The 22,529-nt window shown below is 37.4% G+C and overlaps 1 protein-coding gene across 4 annotated transcripts in view; it reads right to left on the bottom strand.

Moving 5' to 3' along the window:
• Positions 1-22,529, bottom strand: part of LOC136847691 (neural-cadherin-like) — a 349,841-nt gene that overhangs the window by 32,967 nt on the left and 294,345 nt on the right. For all 4 annotated transcript variants that reach the window (XR_010855804.1, XM_067119506.1, XM_067119508.1 and 1 more), the window contains one exon: positions 17,402-17,566. Coding sequence is in view for 3 of the 4 variants with exons in the window: in XM_067119506.1 (XP_066975607.1) it covers positions 17,402-17,566 (165 nt within the window). In the remaining variant the exon portion in view is untranslated. The remainder of the gene's footprint in view (positions 1-17,401; positions 17,567-22,529) is intronic.

Genomic DNA, 22,529 nt, shown 5'->3' with positions numbered 1-22,529 from the left:
AAGGGTACAGGTAATCTAATCAAAATCCAACCCTAACCAGCTAAATGATAGCAACTCCCCGCGTTCACTTTGCTATTCTGCAGGCATTGCGATGAGGAAATCCGTTCAATACACATGGTTTTCCTCTCATTGTTTGACTTTTCTCTCTCTCTCTCTCTCTCTCTCTCTCTCTCTCTCTCTCTCTCTCTCTCTCTCTCTTCCTCTATACGTAGTCAGGTTTACATCGGTGCCGTGGGCTTTACTTTTCTCTCTCCCTTATTTTCTGCTTTCATTATTATCTCCTAGTTTCGTTTTGTCGTTTTCCATTTCGCCAAAATTTTGTTCCCCCTCCACGTTGCTGCAATGGATATCATCTCTATGTTTGTCCTTTCAATTCCCACAAGATAATTTTAATGAAAAATAATAGGGGGGGGACAAGGCAATCATTTTGCTGGTGTACGAATTCCATCATGTTTCCGTTCCATCATTTTGATTCCAAATTCTTTAGCGAACACAAGGTTTTTGGCTCAGATACGAGATCCTGTTAGTACTACCAAATCGACGGTTCTCTTTTTTCCTAGATAGTTTATGATAGAGAGGAGACGCTAAAATCATTGATACGACCATTAATTACCTCCATTCTAAAAATGCAGCATGCCTGGAGAACTCCACAATCATTATGAAACAGTTGTGTCAAACCTCACATCTCTAATTATCTCGCGCCCAAATACATCCTTACTTGAAAAATCAACATTTTTGATCTAGTAAATAAAAAAACTTTATATTCCAACAACTGCATTATACCGTCTCCCACGGGGTGTTCAAAGACCAAGTGCCTGAGCTTCCATAATGTACAATATACGGTCAGACCAAGACACTTGTCATCTCTCTCTCTCTCTCTCTCTCTCTCTCTCTCTCTCTCTCTCTCTCTCTCTCTCTCTCTCTCTTTGATGAGTTCTGAATCTGGCCTCGATTGAGGTCTTGCCCTTGAATGTCGCATTGAGACTAATTCTATGAATGGAAGACTTAATAGGTTCTGGAAGAGGACGCTTCAAGATCTGTGTTATCAAAGTGAATAGTTGAGGGTGAGATGAAGGCCCTAATGGGGTGTGTGTAGGTCTCTCTCTCTCTCTCCCCCTCTCTCTCTCTCTCTCTCTCTCTCTCTCTCTCTCTCTCTCTTCTCTCTCTCTCTCTATAACAGGCCAAACAAGGTAATTGGACTACTGCTCTGTCCCACTTGGAGGTAATATGTGCTAATTCTATTTTCTTCCATTTAACGCCTTCTACAATTTAATGAGAGAGAGAGAGAGAGAGAGAGAGCGCTATTTAAAGCGTGTATTATGACATCACCCTATCTCGCAATAAGGTGAACTTCACCTTATCTCAAGAGGACCGTTTGTCATTTCAACTACCAGTGTTCTTTCCTTTGCCTTGATTTTCCGAAACGTTTCTGAACTAAAGCTTATTTATAGTTCTCGGAGTTTTCACTAAAGTTATTTTCAGTCTATTCCACCACACTAACTTTGGCACTGCCTTTTCAGGTCAGTGGAAGCTCGCTTGGAGAGAAAACGGCAGTTGGCGAGTTGTCTTGAATGATGGTAAGGATATTTGAATATCAGATTTAAATCAAAATTAAACTGCGCGCGCGCACACACACTATTCATATATATATATATATATATATATATATATATATATATATATATATATATATATATATATATATATATATATATATATATATATATATATATATATATATATATATATATATATATATATATATATATATTTATTTATGTATGCATATACACATACAACTATACCTTTCTACACGCCACTTACTTTAACAATCACGAAGCGCGTACTATACTTTCTTGAAGCACTGACCATCAATTATAAAGGATTACGACCCAATAAGACAGAGATTCCTAAGCTATTCCCGTATTCTCCCAAGAGGACTGCATCCCAATCTGTGGAGCTAAATTTCATTTTATTAAGTCTCACCAATGCTGGTTAGGAGTATTCAGCGAACTGCAATTGCCTAATGACTTTCTGACTATTAAGATCCCATCACATTACGACTCTTCTGCAATCTGCAATAGTCTTGAGTGAATGGCCCTTTGTGCCCCGATTTTTTTTTTGTGGCTACACGCTACTTTGTAAATATTCTTATATTCGAAATTTTTATGTAATGTTCCACAAACTAAGTTAAAGAAAGCTTAAACTAGGATATTCAAGTTGTCTTACCTTGCAAAGCTGACATTGATGGTCCAAGAAATGTGAAGGACAAGACGACCATTTAGAAATAAAATAAAAAGATGATGATTCAACTCTTGTTCAAAATTCAAGAACCACTTCGCATGGGATTTTCTAACTTCCCTTAGTCATTCACTCTTAGATACATTATGTAACTTATCACAGCCTTATGAATTTACCTTTTCGAAAGGGCCATACATGCATTCCTTAGATCAAAGAGAACACTCGACAACACAGTTATCCTCTGCTAAGCCTTATAAAATTCTAAAAAAGAATTGTCTTGCTGCGCTTTGAAAAAGACACATTTTCAAACCCTTTCTGAATTATACCATTTTACTAAAATATGTGGCTAAGCGTTCAAAATTAGTCTTGGTAAACCTTAACATCCCTCCTCACTCTCAACACGAATGAAATGATTGTGACAAATCAAAAGTGAGTGACAAAATTCAAGGGTGAACTTGCAAGGTCTCGCTCGGTCGCCGGGACCCTGGGGCATCCTCGCTTCACAACAGAAATCTACGTGACACACCGAGTACTCTCACGCAAAACAGATCCAGCACTCCTGATTCACGCGATCTTTTACGCATTTTTCAGAAGCTACTTTGTGTCGTTGTTAGAACTGTAATTACTAACGCATGTCAGACATTGCAAGCTTTCCAACCATATGTATTTGAAATCTCTAATTTGTATATAGAATTGTTAACCATTCTTCAGGTGTGAGAAATCACATCTGGCTGTATATATAGATATCTCTGTTTCTCCCTAATGTCAAACGCTGGTACTTTTACGCTCACAAAGTTCTTGACCTGTCAGGGATTTTGTCAATAAGAATACACCTTAACTCTGCCTCTTACTCGCCGCCTCGTTATAAACTAACAAAGGGTTCTATCATATAGTCCTTGTATTTGCAGGACGTTCAATTTTACCCTACCGTGAGAATTCAAAAGCTTACGTACGTTATTATACATAAAAATTAAGAAATTTATTTTCACAAGACCCTGGAAATCAAAGAAAATGACGCTGAAACCTTCAATTTCTTGATTAGAAACAAATGAAGTAAACAGAGGTACGGGAAAAGAAAACGGTTCAGCAATTACGATGCTGAGAGAGAGAGAGAGAGAGAGAGAGAGAGAGAGAGAGAGAGAGAGAGAGAGAGAGAGAGAGAGAGAGAGTTCAAATGCTTCGAGGACTTCAACAAAGTTTTATTATGTAAAGGGACAGCCCCTAAAAGCTTGAGAACAACTACAGGCCTTCAAAGCGCTCTTCAGGTTCTTGACAATCATCCAAATGAACGAGTTCAATAGCCTTTTCCTTTTACGGAAACAAGGGCAAAATCTATTAGACTCAAAATCTGGCGCAACAACTGCTCTGTAAACTATATGAAAGTATAGGAAATTGAATACACCATGGAGCCAGAGATACCTTTCCTCCGTTCGTCCTCTTTTAAACAGGAATAAGGTTCTTTGTACTACTGTCTCCAAGCATAAACACTTTATACTCTTTCACAAGTACTTTAATCACTTCCTTGCTCTTCTTGCGTGGTATTTGGATATGCACATATCCCTTCGAAGATAAATCGATGTTGGACTCTTCCGTCCTTCTGTAAAATTGTCCTCCTATACAGAAAGACGTTTCTTGCTTTTTACTGGCAGAATGGAAACAATGGTCTCCCGTTCCATAACGTCACTCTGTTCAGGCCGGGCTCGCTCAGCTCTTGTGAAATAGCCTCTCTCTGTCCGGTCTGCTGATAACTTCTTGATATGGGAAAAAAGCACGTTAAAAGAAGAAGAAGATGAAGATTGTTGCTGTAACTCCTCTGGTAATGTATGCATTATGCGTCCTGTCCCACATGTAGCCTACTCTAGGAATTGTGAATTCGAGAATGAGGCGCGTTGATTAGTTTCCCCAGGCCATTCATTTCTGAATTTTAAGTATATGACTGATTAACATTTAAGATTTACCACAGTCCAACCGACTATCAAGTCAGCTGCTACTTTGTATTTTAAACAACGAGAACGCTTGGTGAACTTTCTCACAAAGTCTTTGATAGCTGTAAGGTTTTATTTCATACAGTTTTATAAAAGAAAGTGTAATTTCACCGAAATGGCTCATCCAACGGTAAACCAATAACCACTGAAAGGGCAAACCATTACGCTGATAATATCTTTCATGACCACCACAAAACAATGACTATCTCATTAATATTAATATTATCAACAATGCTGAAATGCACACTTGTACCACATCGCTTTACACTAGAAATCAATTAAAAAATGCGCAGAAGTTTCTTCGGCGCAATCGAGTTTTCTGTACAACGCATAATCAAGGCCACCGAAAATAAATCTATCTTCCGGTGTTCTCGGTATAATGCCGTAGGAGCCGCGGCCATTGAAACTAAACACTTTCCGGTGGTGGCCTGTCCTATATCGTTGCATACGCACGATTATGGCTAAATTTAACCTTAAATAAAATGAAAACTACCAAGGTTAAAGGGCTGCAATTTGGTATGTTTGATGATTGGAGGGTGGATGATCAACATACCAATTTGCAGCCCTCTAGCCTCTGTAGTTTTTAAGATCTGAGGGCGGACAGAAAAAGTGCGGACGGACAGACAAATAGCCATCTCAATAGTTTTCTTTTACAGAAAACTAAAAAAAAGGAAGGTTTTTCAAGAAATGGCTGCTTAGGTCTGGGTCGTTTCTGACCTGAGGGAGCTGAGTGGAAGGTAATTCATTCATTCAACTGCTATTCGGAAATTAGTTTCTTCCCTTTTCACTGTAAAAGGTACACTATACAGACATCCCGCCGTTAAACCGATCTGCCTATTCTGCACGAGGTACAAGAGAGTTTGGACGCTTTGAAAGCCAAGTAACTCGAGTAGCACATTTAATAAAAGGCCTTATGTAGTGGAGCATACACGTTATATATAAATGCCAGTGATAAATTTTACGTAAGTTTTAAAATTTGATTCGTTCGATGTATTGCCATACAACAACGGGGAAAAAATAGATACACATTCCTGCCACAATGTCTTCGGCTTTACAAGGAACCTTCTTCCCTTGCTATTTCAAATAACATTCAAATAAAATGATTAGCCTATGTATATCTGCAGGAGCTTTTGTATAATTTCAATTACCTATTAGCCTGAGTTGCTGCAACAAATCAGTTTCCAGCTGGCAATACAGAGAGAGAGAGAGAGAGAGAGAGAGAGAGAGAGAGAGAGAGAGAGAGAGAGAGAGAGAGCGAGAGAGGGGGTGGGGGTGGACAGGCACTGCTTGGGATTTGTGTTAAGAATTTCTCAGCGCAACTTCCAGCCATAAAAGGAACCTTTAGCTTCCGGATGAGTTTTCTGAAGAGAATGAATGATCCTGACTTTCCTGTGCACTTTGACGTCGTTCAAAGGACAAAAAGAGCCGAAGAATTACGAAGGATAACGAAGATTAATCGGAAAATGGCAAATGAAATACGTAACTGGAGCACAGCCGGAAGTTTCAATCCCTGATGAAGAACAGCAATTAATCTCCAAGAACGAGTCTCGAATTTTTTTTATTCTATAAAGGAGTGAAGAAGGAGATCGATTCACTGCATTAGAGACTTTCAGTTCGTTTCATTTTATGGAATACAAAGGGTACAATCAAATCGGCTCTCTGACGTCACAACGAAATTATTATTTTATTCCCAGATACAACCTCGAAGTGCAAAATGTACTTGGAAAGAACTCAAACGTTCTTGATAACAATGAAAATACAGTGCGAACGAACAGAGTTATTTTTTTTATTTTTCTTTTGTAACTTTTATATTTTAAAACAAATCCTTACGTGAAAACTAAACGCAAATTAAAATAGCAGCCGCGACTGCAAAACTATTTTTCCATCGTTACCCTTCGTGAGCAACGTTTGGCTTTCGAATGAAAGACAAAAAAATCAACAATTCAAACAATGTTTGTTTTTGCAGAAACTCTTATAAACATCGTAGTGATCCTTAGCTGCCTCAGTCCCTTTCGCAATTTCATAGAGAGAGAGAGAGAGAGAGAGAGAGAGAGAGAGAGAGAGAGAGAGAGAGAGAGAGAGATAAAATATGGAACAATAAAATTTACAAAAAAATCCCCAAAATATTAAGTGACAAAAAATTTTGACACAAAAGGTACGTACAAATATAGTTGCCTAAGATGACCGAGAAAGCTTGTTCCAACACCGGACTGAGCAAAAGCTAACGAAAACAGTAACATATAAAAAGCTGACCAATGCTATATACAACAGAGTACTACTGAATGAACTCTTTGCTATTATATGATGCGAAGTAACTTCCTAGGAATTCCACGTTGAATAAGTTAACGTTATTGTTTGTAGCAACGCTCAATCTTCCTCGCGTTTGTGCACAGTGTTCCACCTTCATTTAAACTTTAATTTCCTTATTAAGAACTTAATTAAATTATTATAGACACTAAATGGAGAACTAATTAAACATCGGCTTAGTTTCGGTACCTCGAAACGTTAGCAGATTGAACCGTAAATCCTCGTCAGGCGAGACTAATTCTCGGCCATCTGCTCGGGTCTTGATTGCATTTATCTGGAACTGGAAAGAAGGATAGGTGGGTGGATGGGAGCTTGGGTACCCAGGATCTGTTGAGTCTTAGGAATAAACTTAAAATTCTCAGCTGCAAGGAAGGACTGGGGAATATTACACATTGTTTCTACCATCTCAGCCATCAACAAATAATTCAGGATGGGAGAGTTACGAGATTTCAACCATCACGGTTTTGACATGGACAGATTGGGAGGTAGAGAGGATAGTAACAGTTGTTTTGTTTGTCGCAAATTCAATATTTAAACTATTACTTTTATTTAATGTGTCCAGTCGTTCCAGTGTCATAAATAAGTACTTTTATTCTAGAACACTACCAATTCTCAAAATGTTCTACCTTATGACACTCACAAAGGAAAAGATAAATATAAGGCGCTTTCTCTCCACGTCATGTTTAACATCCCACCTTCAACTGATCAGCTAATGGTCTACGAGGCAGTTGAAAAGTGACAACCATTAACACCATTTCCCTCCTGCACTACGCATGGTCATAGAATTCTTACTACTGCATAAAATTCTCACCATAAATGAAATTGCATAGGTGACGCCTGAGTTCACGGCAGTGCTATAGGTAATATACCAAAGATAATTTAGGTAAGGTAAGCGCCAACTGTTCCGTACTTAAATACTAGGGACAACTTCGGGTATATTTTCCATTTAAGGAGTACTGCTCGAGGATATTATAATATAATAAGAAGAATACTGAACGTACCAAACTGTGTCAGGATGACGTGCCTGACTTATGCTGTGGTTATGTGCCAAGCAAAGACCGGAGTGAGTGAGAAAGAGGACAAAGTTTCTCATCCTACCATCAACTTTAAGTTACCTGTAACGAAAAAATTATTTTCTGAACAGACGTCATTTCTGTACAGGTCTGACCAGCCGCATTCCATAATCAGTCTGATTAACGCAAGGCAAATGTCGAGAAATACAACAATGAACTACGCGAAAAAAAAGAAGTTTGAATTGCAGCCGCTGTAACTCGTTTAGTTCGGCGAACTCTTCTCCGCTGATCCCAACCCCGGCAATAGGAGAGAACGAAAAAAATAAGGGTACAGGTAATCTAATGAAAATCCAACCCAAACCAGTTAAATGACAGCAACTCCCCGCGTTCACTTTGCTATTCCGCAGCTACTGCGATGAGCAAACCCGTTTAACACAAACATGGCTTTCCTCTCATTGTTTGCTTTTCTCTCTCTCTCTCTCTCTCTCTCTCTCTCTCTCTCTCTCTCCTCAATGCTCAGTCAAGTTTACATTGGTACCGTGGGTTTAGTCCTCTCTATCTTATTCTTTGTTTTCATTATTATTTCCTAATGTCATTTTGTCGTTTTCAATACTGCCTAAATTTTGTTCCCCCTCCACGCTGCTGCAGTGGATATCATCTTCATGTTGGTCCTTTCTATTCCCGCAGTAGAACTTCATGAAAATAATTGTAGGAACAATGCAAGCATTTTGTTGGTGTACGAATTATAACGTGTTTTTGTTCCACCATTTTGATTGCAATTATGCCTCAGTGAGCACCAAGTTTCTGGGCCAGATACTAGATACCCGTTATCATTCCACAAGTGAGATTTTTTGATGGAGAGGAGACTAAAATCACTGATAAAGGCACCACAGCAGATACAAGCATAAATACCTCAATTTTAAAAAGACAGCATACTTGGAGTAATCCACAATTATTAAAAAAACGGGGAAAGTCACGCCCCATAACCTCTGTTATTTACCTTGCATCCAAATACACACTTGAAAAAAAATCAACATTTTTAATCTAATAAGCAAATAAAAACTTCATATTCCAACTACTACATTATACCCTCTCCCACGTACTGTTCAAAGATCAAAGTGTCTGAGCTGCCCTGCTGTGCAATGTACGATCAGACCAAGACACTTGTCATTCTCTCTCTTTCTCTCTCTCTGATGAGTTCTGAATCTGACTTCGATTGAGATCTTGCTCTTGAATGTCGCAGCGAGACTAATTCTATAAACGGAAGACTAATTAGCTTCTGGGAATGGACGCTTCAAGGTCTGATTTATCAGTGAATAGTTGTGGTTGAGATGAAGGCTCTAATGGGGTGTGTGTAGGTCTCTCTCTCTCTCTCTCTCTCTCTCTCTCTCTCTCTCTCTCTCTCTCTCAGTTCCTCGTTGGACGGGTCGATATCGTACTCGGCTAGCACTCTGCTGGGCCCGCGTTCGACTCTCCGGCGGGCTAATGAAGAATTATAGGAATTTATTGCTGGTGATAGAAATTAATTTCTCGTTATAATGTGGTTCGCATCCCACAATAAGCTGTAGGTCCCGTTGCTAGGTAACCAATTGGTTCTTAGCCACGTGAAATAAGTCTAATCCTTCGGGCCAGCCCTCTCTAGGAGAGCTGTTAATCAGCTCAGCCTTCTACAGTTTAATGAGAATGAGAGAGAGAGAGAGAGAGAGAGAGAGAGAGAGAGAGAGAGAGAGAGAGAGAGAGAGCTAATTTAAAGCGTGTATTATGACATCTCACCCTCGCTCGCAATAAGGTGAACTTCACCTTATCTCAAAAGGACCGTTTGTCATTTCAACTATCAGGGTTCTTTCCTTTGCCTTGATTTTCCGAAACGTTTCTGAACTAAAGCTTATTTATAGTTCTCGGAATTTTCACGAAAGTTATTTTCAGTCTATTCCACCACAGTACCTTTGGTAGTGTCTTTTCAGGTCAGTGGAAGCTAACTTGGCGAAATAACGGCAGTTAGTGAGTAATTTGGTATGACAGCACGCACATTTTCGATATCAGGATAAAACACAGTTAAATATATATATATATATATATATATATATATATATATATATATATATATATATATATATATATATATATATATATATATATATATTTATATATATATATATATATATATATATATATATATATATATATATATATATATATATATACTGTACATATATTTATATATACAGATATACATATACAATTATACCTCTCTAACCATGACTTATTTCAACATCCGCCATGTGCATATTATACATTCATGAAGTCATGACCATCAGTTATAAAGGATTAGGACCCATTAAGACACACACACATTCCGAAGCTGCTCTCGTATTCTCCCGAGGGAACGGTGTCCCAGTCTGTGGAGCTAAATTTCATTTTATTCACTCTCGCTGAAACTGCTTACATGTATTTGGTGGAGCGTAATGGCCTCATGACTCTCTAACTCTTAAGAGCTCATCACTTTTTAGTTTTTATGCAATATTTGTGAAAGCAAGCTTCGTAGAAAATATTCTTATATTCGGCGTATATGATGCAATGCTCCACATACTAAGTTGGAGAAACGTTCAACTAGGGTATTCATGTTTTCTTACTTTGCAAATTTGGCAGTCATGGTCTAGGAAATATCAAGTAAAGCTATGCTCTGAAGTGATACGACATGATTGCATAGGATTTCGTTCAAAATTCACGAACTGGCAACTAACAAGCTCCATATTTATCTCTTACTTCAATGCGAAAACAAAAATTTCATACAATAAGGTTATAATATGTCTCATAAGACGCTTATTTAGAAAAGATTAAAATGCGAAGAATCAACTCCGTAATATTATACGTCCGCGCACTAATCAAATGGGGATAACTTGCGTTCCTTACATCACAAAGAACACTCGAAACGAAATTATCCACTTTGCTAATCTTTAGACAAATTTCCAAAAAAAAAATCCCTCTTGTTAAGCTTTGCAAAATACATTTTCAAACCCTTTCCAAACGATAACATTTTTGTAAGCTATGCGTTCGAAATTAGCCTTGGAGTACCTTCATATCCCTATTCATGCACAAGGAATGAAATGAGACTGGTGTAAATTGAAAGCAAACCATCTAGTAGTTGTTGTATTTGAATCAAATCCTCTAATAGTAGTTGTATTTTTTTAGCAGTAGTTATTGTATTTGCAAGACGTTCAGTTTTACCCTACCGTGAGAAATGAAGGCTTATGTATAATATTGTATACGCAAAATGACGAATTTATTTTAATACTACCCTACAAATGACAGAAAATGACACTGAAACCTTAAACTTCAAAAGTGGAAGCAAATTAAGTAAATAAGGTCTGGTCTATAAACAAAGTTTCGGAAAAGAAAAGAAAAGAGAGAGAGAGAGAGAGAGAGAGAGAGAGAGAGAGAGAGAGAGAGAGAGAGAGAGAGAGAGAGAGAGAGATAGTTTCCATGCCTTGAGGACTTTGAGGACTTCAAGGTTTTATTATGTAAAGGGACTGCTCCTAAAAGCTTGAGAACAACTACAGGCCTTCAAAGCGGTCTTCAAGTCCTTGACAATCACCCAAAAGAACAAGTTCAATAGCCTTTTCCTTTTACGGAAACAAGGGCAAAATCTATTAGACTCAAAATTTGGCGGAACAACTTCTCTGTAAACTATATGAAAGTAAAGGAAATTGAATACTGATGCTCTGTCGCCATGGAGCCAGAGATACTTTTCCCCTGTCCGCCCTTTTAAACAGGAATATGGTTCTTTGCACTACTATCTTCAAGTACACAGTTCTTATTCTTTCTTAAGCACTTCAGTTTCCTAGCTCTTCTTACGTGATATTTCGATATGCACGTACGTCCCTTCGAAAATAAATCTATGTTGGACGCTTCCATCCACTCGTACAATTCTGTTCTCCCAGTCAGACCTTTCTTGTTTTCATTGGCAGAACTGAAACAATGGTTTCCCGTTTCATAGATTCACTGTTCAGATCGGACTCGCTTCAGTTCTAGTCAAAGAGCCGCTCTCTGTCCGGTCTGGACATAATCTCTTGACATTGTCCTTCAGAAAGGATCTTCTCTGGTCTTTTAACTCCTTCAGCAATGTATGCATTTGGCATCGTATCACACATGTACCGTGTAGGAATTGTGAATTAGAGAATGGAGCAAGTTTATGAGGAGTTATACCTTATTCTTTCGACGAGAATTTGTCGGTTAAGAGAGAGAGAGAGAGAGAGAGCTCAGTCTTGTGTATTTCAACAATAATGTGGGGCACCTACCGCTACTGTTACTGGTACCGCGATTCTTGTTTATCTGGTTCCACTTTTACGAACGTCGTCTGAAGGATTCGCACACTTATTTATAACATACACTTACATCTGATGACGTTAAAATATTTGTACCGCATATTCCATCATACGTGTCTATCTTCTCAATATCATCACACACCACAAACAGGACCTGACAGTCTTAAGTCTTCCATTAAACAGACTCTTGTTCCACTTTCATCCACCAACTATACAGACAGACACCCAAAGGCAATCAAAACAATCAACACTTTATTCTAAGTTACCATGACGACACGGAATATGAGCAAAGACTAATCATTTATTACCTCCTATTAGTAGTGTTGTTTTCCGAACTGGCAATTCAAAACTGTACTGTATTTGCGAATATTCTCTCTGTTTCTATAGCCACTAGCAACTCTAATTCTCTCTCTCTCTCTCTCTCTAGCACAATTTATACACGTGACCAAATTAAACTTACATTACTGCATTTCATGATTACCGGTACACTTACCGCAATTGCTGCTAAATAAGACCATTATATCTCGACAGTACAAGGCGAGCAGCACATATATAAGTCACGTACGTCTTATACACCACGTCCAAACTTTGCTCGGGGTTGGTGACAATCAGTGGTTACACACTTTCAGAATAACCACGTAGGAGGGTAGTGCCGCCAGTGCCTCACGCGGTGCGCTGTAGGCATTACTTAGTGTTCTTTGCAGCATCCCTTCGACCACTGGCAGCAAACCCTTTCTTTCATTTTAATGCGCTTCCGTTCATATTCTCTTTCTTCCTTCTTACTTTCCACCATCTTCTAACAACTGTTTAATTTTTTTCGGAGCTGAATGACCTCATGGGTCCCAACGCTTGACTTTCAGAATAATTGGTGTTCCCGTAAATAAATAAGCCTTATATGAAAATTATCATTACCGTTGGACAGAGGAGCTCATTCTCGTAGGCCAAAGTTACGAAGTGTATTTACAGCAGTCACAAACGGACAAAGTTAACAGGATATATATATATATATATATATATATATATATATATATATATATATATATATATATATATATGTACCTTAGTTTTACCAGACCACTGAGCTGATTAACAGCTCTCCTAGGGCTGACCCGAAGGATTAGACTTATTTTACGTGGCTAAGAACCAATTGGTTACTTAGCAACGGGACCTACAGCTTATTGTGGAATCCGAACCACATATAGCGAGAAATGAATTTCTATCACCAGAAATAAATTCCTCTAACTCTTTATCAGCCGGCCGCGGAATTGAACTCTGGCCCATCGAATGACAGTCTGAAGCTCAACCGAGTCGGCCAACAAAGGGCTTAAGTTAACAGGAAAACCACCAGAGTGCACCACGTAGTAATAAAAATGAGTGTCACTATACACAATATACTTTAAATTCTATTACAAATACAAGGTATTTTCTACTATAATAAACTTACGTGTACAAAAATATATCTCTCCAGTACCAATATATTGATTTAGAGTAATTTAAAGGGACGTTAAACAATTACCACAATCCAACGAAAGGCTACTTCGAATTTTGCTCAACGAGAACGCTTGGCGAACCCTCTTTCAAATCCTTTAATGCTAAAAGGTTTTGCTCCAAAGAGTTTTATACAAGAAAGTGCAATTTCACCGAAATGGCTCATCCAACAGTAAACCAATAACCAATCAAGGAGCAACCACTGGGCTAATAACATCACCTTTCATGACCACCACAAAACTACGACTACCGAATAATATAAATATTATCATTACGAAATGCAAGCTAATGGTCAGCATTACCGAAATGTGCACTTGTACCACATCGCTTTAACACTATAGAAAAAAGAAGGCCGTTTCGAGAAATGGCTGCTTAAGTCTGGGTCGTTTCTGACCTGAGAGAGCTGAGTGGAAGATAATTCATTCAACTGCTATTAGTAAATTAATTTAGTTTCTTCCCTTTTCACTGTGAAAGGTACACTACACAGATATCCCTCCATTAAACCGATCTGCCTATTTTGGACGCTTTGAAAGCCAAATAACTCTAATACCACATTTCACGAAAGGCCTTAGTAATGAGCATACACGTTATATATAAAAATACCAGTGATAAATTTTACGTAACAGATTTAAAATTTGATTCGTCTGATGTATTGCCAAACAACAAAGGGGAAAAAAAAGATATGTAATTCTGCCACAATGTGTTCGGTTTTACAAGGGACCTTTTTCTTTACCATTTCAAATACAACTGTTCAAATGAAATTTTTAGCCTATGATGATCTGCACGAGCTATTATATAATTTCAATTAACTACTGAGTTGTCGCAACAAATCAGTCTCCAGCTGACACGCACACTTCTGATTCATGCTTGAAGGTATTTAGCAATAAAGAGAGAGAGAGAGAGAGAGAGAGAGAGAGAGAGAGAGAGAGAGAGAGAGAAAGCAGGCACTACTCTTTGAGGTTTGTAAGAATTTCCCAGCACAACTTCCAAGCATAAAAAAACCTTTGGCTTCCGGATGAGTTTTCTGAAGAGAATGAATGATCCCGACTTTCCCGTGCACTTTGACGTCGGTCAAAGGTCAAAAAGAGCCGAAGAATGACGAAGGATAACGAAGATTAATCGGAAAAGGTAAAAAACGTAACTGGAGCGTGACGAGAAGTGTTTCAATCCCCGATGAAGAACAACAATTATTCTCAAGGACCAAGTCTCGGTGTCTTTTTTTTTTTTATTCAATGAAAAAGTGAAGAAAGGAGATCGTTCCACTGCATTAGAGACTTTCATTTCGTTTCATTTTATGGAATACAAAGGTTGCAATTAAATCGACTTTCTGACGTCACATCGAAATGATTTTTTATTCCCAGATACAGCTTCAAAGTGCAAAATGTATTTCGAAGGACTAAAATGTTTTTGATAAGAAAGGAAATTCATTGCGAATGAACAGTTTTTTTCTTTTTTTCTTTTATTTTTTGACTTTTGTAATATTTTAAAACAAATCCTTGCGTGAAAACTAAACGTAAATTACAATAGCAGCCGCTACTGCAAAATAATTTTTTCCCACTGTTACCCTGCGGGAGTTTCAAACGGTTAGCTTTCGATTGAAAGACAAACATAAATCAACAATTCAAACAATATTTGTGTTTGCAGAAACTCTTATAAACATCGCAGTGATCCTTATCCACCTCAGTCCCTTTCGCAATTTCATCCGGTAACGTACTGCCCGAAAGTACTGCTCAGAATGTGAGAAGTAATTTGCAGTTTCTATGGAGTAATTTACGGCTTTACTCACGAGCTGCCAGTCGAAACATTATCTGTTATTTTCAGTTTCGACTTACTGACGCTCATTTAATAAATTAACATTTAAATAAGTTGTGGTCATTTTCATGGACTGGCGAACTGGGCAAAATATTAACTCCACAAGACTTCTTTTCTCTCTATGGAGAAACTGAGGATTGATTAGCTTATTGATTTAAAGTTCTCTGGTATCGTGACAACTAGCGTTTCTGACGCCGATATCATTTATCGAGAATAACGATATTTACATAGAAACTATTGTCACTATAAAAATATTATTATATGAAAAATTGAAATTATTTCTTTAATTTTATTTTCCCGAACTGTGTTCAACGTTTCTGTCATATGCTCCTAACAAGTGATCTGGTATTTAGTATGAGCATGTTGGCGATTTAGTAAGTTTTCAATTCCGGAAAATTAAACTGAAGAGACTAATAAAAAAAAGAAAACTTTCCCAACGGCAAATATTTTGGAGTCTCTTAACCAAGTTGTTAATATTGCAGTAGGCAGGTGTCACATACTTTACTTCTGTATAAGGGTGAAATACAACCCTGAGTCTTCTGAATTCACTTTTATCGCTGGAAATGTGATATCAGCTCTGCGAAGGTCAGAATCGGGGTCACATACCCTATAGAGATTCCAAACTGACTAGACCACTGCAAGATTCCTTGGGTGGTAATTATTATGCTGTCCTCATTATCTTGTTTACAACACAATTCAATTAACTATCGTATGTCTGTTGGATTTTTCAGGCCTCCACTACACACTATAACTTGGACAGATGACTTCAAAGTGTAACTAACTATTCCATTGAATTCAACGTCCTAGAATTAAAGAAGTGGCATTTCAAAGCAAATACCACCTTTTACTTAAAACGTTATTAATATCCCATTATACATGGATTTCTGAAAAAAGTACCATGGACATTTTTCGGGATTTCATGATTGTAGAACGGGGAAGTGTATAGTTAACTTCCTGAAAAGCTCAGCTTTCTACAACATATGCCAAACTTTTGGATCAAAAGCAAGAAATGTTGAAGCAGACGTTAATCATTTGATGGTACCTTGTATACAATGATTATTTTAACTCTAAAATGCAGTTACCATTTAGCTCATATCTAAATCAATTTTAATTCAAAAGCCTAAGCATTTTCAGGTAATGATTAGGAACAAGCAATAATCTGCATTAATACATTGAATCCCCGATCAAAGCAGTGTTATTATCATAAACTGATATATTCATTATCCCCTGCAGCAAAGCCACGGGCATTCAATGCTAATCCCGTTTTAGCCTAACAGATTGATATGAATATGGAGTAACTCATTTCCAACACCACTGACGCTAACCTTAGAAACTTCCTGTCCTCCCAACAGCCTATTAAGCCGAACTATTATTCGCTACGATAGGATGGCCCACCTCCGTAGTTCAAAGCAACTATTTTAGACCAATCTAATTTCGCAGTACTTGATTATGTCCTGCAGCACTGCGACGCCTGATAATTGGCAATATTTCAATTACCCAGTCTTAAAGGCCATGAATAATCACGTGATAGTCGGCGCCCGAATCTCGCTGCAAATCATCGTTCCAATAGATCAAACAACTTTGTCGAATACTACATTTAATATATAATCCTCGCCAAGGACTGACAAGAGCATGGGATATCTGCAATACCAATTAAGGCATAATACATATGCATAAATAACAAGTATTCTACTGGTAATACGTGGGGACAAATCCGAGCACTCAGTCACCTGTTCATTTGCTCTAATAGAGTGTGTGTGTGTGTGTGTGTGTGTGTGTGTGTGTGTGTGTGTGTGTGTGTGTGTGTGTGTGTGTGTGTGTGTGAGAGAGAGAGAGAGAGAGAGAGAGAGAGAGAGAGAGAGAGAGAGAGAGAGATTTCATAAACCCCAATAGTTACAATGATATGTTAGGGACCCATAATGAAGTAACTTTTCACTGAGCAGCCTAACTGTACATAAAGGGACATTTTTAGCCCCCAATTATGCGATTTTTACAGAAAATAATAACACCAATAACAATAAAAACCCCAATTATATCTGAAGCTAATGATCCAGGATTAATTACACGGCTCAGTGATTTTGAACGTTTCCAGAAATGCTTAGCGCCCTGAGGGAGGTTACCACGCTAATGGCGCGCTACAGAACAATCATCATCCTTTCGACTGTTGTCAGATCAAGCTCTCTTGATTGGTCTCTTGTTCTTCCAAACTACCTATAAAGATTCCACATACCGTGACGATGCGACGAGGCAAATCCCGATCGTCCTCTTCCGTGATTTCCGCCTCGTACAAACGGCTGTCGAACGTCGGCGGATTGTCGTTGACATCCCTTACGTTGACTTGGACAGTGGCGCCGCCCTCGTGGCGACCGTCCGAAACCAGCAGTAGCAGTTTATACTGACAAAGGAAGAGAAAAAAAAAGTCTATTAAAGCGTGACATACGGCCTCTTAAGATATACTCATTTTTGTGCGAATGAACGAACACGAGAGAGAGAGACCCTTATTGTCTGATCATTGTTACAGTATAAATGGAACAAAGACGTACACAATAATTTACTTGGTAACACTGCAGGGCTCGAATGATAAAAAACTTTATTCAAGGGTTAGTATCTCCTTATTACTGTAGTCTTCTTACTCATTTTTTAACTATGTTATTACTGTATTCTCAAGATCAGTATTTCCCTAAGCTGCTGTACTCAGAATCACGACTTTGTAAACAAAACGCTCTTTGCTAGAGAGTTTAATTCTTTCAGAGCGAAAGCAAAGGTTATAAATCTCAGGGCCATCCATCAAGACATACAGCTTACCGGTATGGCTTTCACCCTCTGGGGAGAGATGATTTATCTCTACTTCGGATCTGCTGTGATAGAAGCATAGGCAAGACAGCCATTGAAGCACTGCGGGTCCTTTCTTGCACTTTGGGACATGGCATTTCTATTTGTGAAGTGCAGTTTCTTGTAATTTTCTTGATATTTTTCGTTCAATAACAATTATTGTTTCGCTATCTTGTTACGCTGGGGTCAACGAAATGGTTTTGTATGGTGTAGATTAATTTCCCAAATATCGTTAATACACTAACAAACTACTGATTTTTCCTAATTTTCATACGTTGGGGTCAACCTAATGGTTTTGTATAATGTACAGTAATTTTCCAAATATCTTTAATTCACTAAAAAAAAACTACTGATTTTTCCCAATTTTGATACGTTGGGGTCAACCTAATGGTTTTGTACAATGTACAGTAATTTTCCAAATATCTTTAATTCACTAAAAAAACTACTGATTTTTCGCTATTTTGATACGTTGGGGTCAACCTATTGGTTTTGTATAATGTACAGTAATTTTCCAAATATCTTTAATTCACTAAAAAATCTACTGATTTTTCCCAATTTTGATACGTTGGGGTCAACCTAATGGTTTTGTACAACTGATAATTGTTCATGAAACTAATGGAATTCTGTTTCAGCTGTGGTCAAACTGCAGGACAATCTTCCAAGTCATTAAGCTGAAATACTGAGTCTTTGGAAGTTCAAACTACAGTAGGTGCAGATGAAATTTACTGAGCAGCCTCACAGGAGGATCATAGCTTAGCGTTAGTTTTTCTCTATTTCATTTGTTTTTCTTTTTTAGTTGTAGCATCCTGCTTTTACAACCGGGGATGCAGCTAGAATAATAATAATAATAATAATAATAATAATAATAATAATAATAATAATAATAATAATAATAATAAACTGACAAAAATCTCAATCACACGAAAAAAAATTGTGAAAAAATCCACACTGATGTAAGTGTACAGTAAATACATATTTAAAAATATGCATACAACGGAAGTAACTTTTTTAACTGTTGGTAAATCAAACAATAACCTTACTATATAGCATTTCAGAAAGGCGATATAGCAAGATAGATTCACAAGGTACTTTAATTATAGAATAAATAGTCTATGCCTTCATCCCAGTCCTATTCAAATTCAGGACAGAGTTTCTTGAATAACGACTTTAAAGTTTGATGGTGGCGTTCTAATGCTCCCTGAGATTCTGGGTGGTAAGGAGATGAAAGGCACTGTTTTATAAATAACTCATTCATAGTTTTCTGGCATTCATCCGTGGTAAAATACCGAGGGTAGAAATGTGAGGCTCAATCAAAGTAGCCCAAATGAAAAATGAACAATGGGTATCAATTGCAATAACAATTACATAAAAGTGACGGATGAAAAGTTTTATATATATATATATATATATATATATATATATATATATATATATATATATAAAAGTTATATATATAATCATATATATATATATATATAATCAACACACAATCACGTGTGGAACAGAAATAAATTTCTGACTCACATCAAGATCGAACCCTTGCCTTTCACTTGAAAGACCTGGGCTCAATCCTGATGTGAGTCAGAAAATATATATATATATGTATATATATATATATATATATATATATATATATATATATATATATATATATATATATATATATACTGGGCATACTTGACAGACAATGAAATTAACACACGCGTCAATATGACAGCGCTAGATATAGATAAGCATGTCGAGAGACAGTAACGATTTCCTACGAAAATATGCTAGAAGAGTTTCAGAGCAGTGTGTGTGTGTGTGTGTTAAAAGATCACAACACAAAACCCGGATGGGTTGATTTTAAATGATTGCATGAACTTGTAATCAAACACTAACCCGAATTGCGTGGATATCCCATGAATAGTGTTTCACTATTACAAAATAAGGCTTTAATCCTCAGGCTTAACAACGTGGAAATACACCAACATTAGACTAAATGACGCAAAAGGTGACCTTCTATTGTTATGGAACAAATGTCAACCAACTTTATTAAATTTTCATCCAATGAAAAAGAGATGGGAAGGATTTTTAACAATTATTTCTCACAAAATATATAATACACGGCTGGTTTTCCGATTAGCGAAGCTGAGTCTGATGTCAAATAACACATTATTTCTCTTCAGTATTAGAATTAAAGCTTATAATCCTTCCCACAATGTTAATCCAACAGGATTAGTATACCACTCGACCAAGATTGTGTGAACTTACAGATTCTCAGTCGTGTAATTGTTTTTTTTTTTGGTTTTTCTTTTGTTTTTTTAACATTTTTCCTTCTGATTACTTTAAAAGAATCTCCTTATAAGCTTTTGAATATTTTTGTTAACCTTAGCTGAAGGTAACCGATAGCAATTTTGCAAGCGTTACTAATGGACCAGTAATGGTCTTGTTATATCAGGTGAAGACAGGACTGTTATTATTGGATAAACTTTGCTCATATGGAAAACATATTATGAAACAAAACATAAAAAAACAAACAAAAAAAAAAAACAATTTTCGCGCATTCTATATTTTCTGATTAATATCCACGTTAGCCTGATCAAGGCAGATGATTTTGTAAATATCAGCTAACGTTATATTGTTTGCAAATATGATGAAAACGACGCTGAAAATTGGCCACGAAGAGTTTTTGAAATGTCCCCGGTCATATTCTGTCAGTGGGCAGACGTTCGCCAACATTTAGCCGTTTGTCTTCAGAAGCAGTTCAAACCAAACCTGGACGATAAACAATTATAAAGTTCAAATTCCGTTAGTTAGTTAAGAAACATCTCACAAGAATTTAACAAACTGCCATCGTCTCTCAACACAATCCTGAGGTCCACACCAAACTTAAGGGTCGCCTTTGGATATTGGGGGAGGCCATGCTGGTATCAGGATTGATAGAGTACTCTATTCATCCTGGCTAGTATAAGGCCGGCTTAATCTAAACCAACCACCTGTGTGACAAATAAGGGCTGAGAGTGAGAGACTGAGAGACATTAAAATCGAATTGAATTGAAAGTAGAATTTAGGACAAGGGCCGAGCACTGAGATCTATGAGGTCATTCAGCGCTGCAATGTAACAGGAGGAAAACCTCGCAGTTGCATGGTGAATCAATTAATAGGAGAGGTTGGAGAATAAAGAAAGGGAATATGAGAGGAGGTACAGTAGAAGGAACGAAAAGGGTTGCAGCTAGGGGCCGAAGGCACGCTGCAAAGAACCTTAAGTAATGCCTGCAGTGCACCACATGAGGTGCGCTACCCCCCTACGAGAGACACTAAAAATCAAGCGTCTATTTGCTTTTGCTTCTTCCTATCTCTTCCCACATCTCGGCAAGGCGTCTGCAGAAACAGGCACACATTTACATACGCGAGAGGCGGGCAAGCGCATGCGCGCACACACACACACACACTCACTCGAAATACCACAATTTTCTAGACCGACTGAATGCTACATTAACACGCTTAGGACAAACGAAGAAAAAGCATGATGATGTTAGTTTACTGCAATTTTATAAGTATTTTCCGTATGTAATTATGGATTCGTTAGCTAAATTACCTCCATAGTTAATCATTTGTTATTGTTCCACTCCACGTTTTCTCTTTTTCTCGCTTATGGATATTCTAATCCAAGGAGGCCTCCTTTGTAATTCCATAATAATAATAATAATAATAATAATAATAATAATAATAATAATAATAATAATAATGTCGTATGGATACAATGCAAAATGTCAAAAAAACATTCAGTTGCAAGCGTTATCAAACCGCTATTTTCATATGAACGGAAAACAAGTTACTTTTACACGACTGAAATGTCAACAAGAATAATTTCCTCAGTGAAAACACCTGTGAGAACTAAGCAGGAATAACAAACGCTCACTGAAGATTACATTAATGTGAGATTAACACGAACAGTTGTGATTAATGATCTCAGTGAATATGCTTTCGCTCGTAAATCGTTTGTAGGCTCACTCGAACGATTAGTCATTTCTGCTATTTATCATTTCATCAGCAAGGGAGGATGCTTCAATCCTCGAGTGAAAAGCCTGATTAAAGTTTCCGTCGCATTCTTACGACATTATTATTATTATTATTATTATTATTATTATTATTATTATTATTATTATTATTATCAATTTACAAAGAAAACTTCTTGGGCCAGAATATCTATGCGAGAAGAAGAGAAAAATTGGAGAGGAACATCAATTTACAGTACGCTAACCTTTCTTTATGTTTCGTGCTGTGTGCTTATCTTCTCACTACTCTACACCGTTTCTTGCTTCCAAGCACATATCCATACCAATCCCTACACCTGTATACGCATGAAAGTGTACATGTATATGTTACTGACAGAGATACAGCGATAAATATCTCTCTCTCTCTTCTGGTTGAGTGTGATAGGGGAGGGTGAGAGGGGGAAGGTTGAATCAGATATCATGGTCTGCAGACAAAGGCAGAACCTGTCAGTGCCGAGGCAGATCGGACTAAAGAAATCATTATAT

The sequence above is a fragment of the Macrobrachium rosenbergii genome, chromosome 17 (assembly GCF_040412425.1).
Source record: "Macrobrachium rosenbergii isolate ZJJX-2024 chromosome 17, ASM4041242v1, whole genome shotgun sequence".
In the NCBI taxonomy this organism is placed as follows: domain Eukaryota; kingdom Metazoa; phylum Arthropoda; class Malacostraca; order Decapoda; family Palaemonidae; genus Macrobrachium; species Macrobrachium rosenbergii.
Note: the sequence above shows the minus strand (reverse complement) of the source record. Positions and strands in the feature narration are given on the sequence as shown.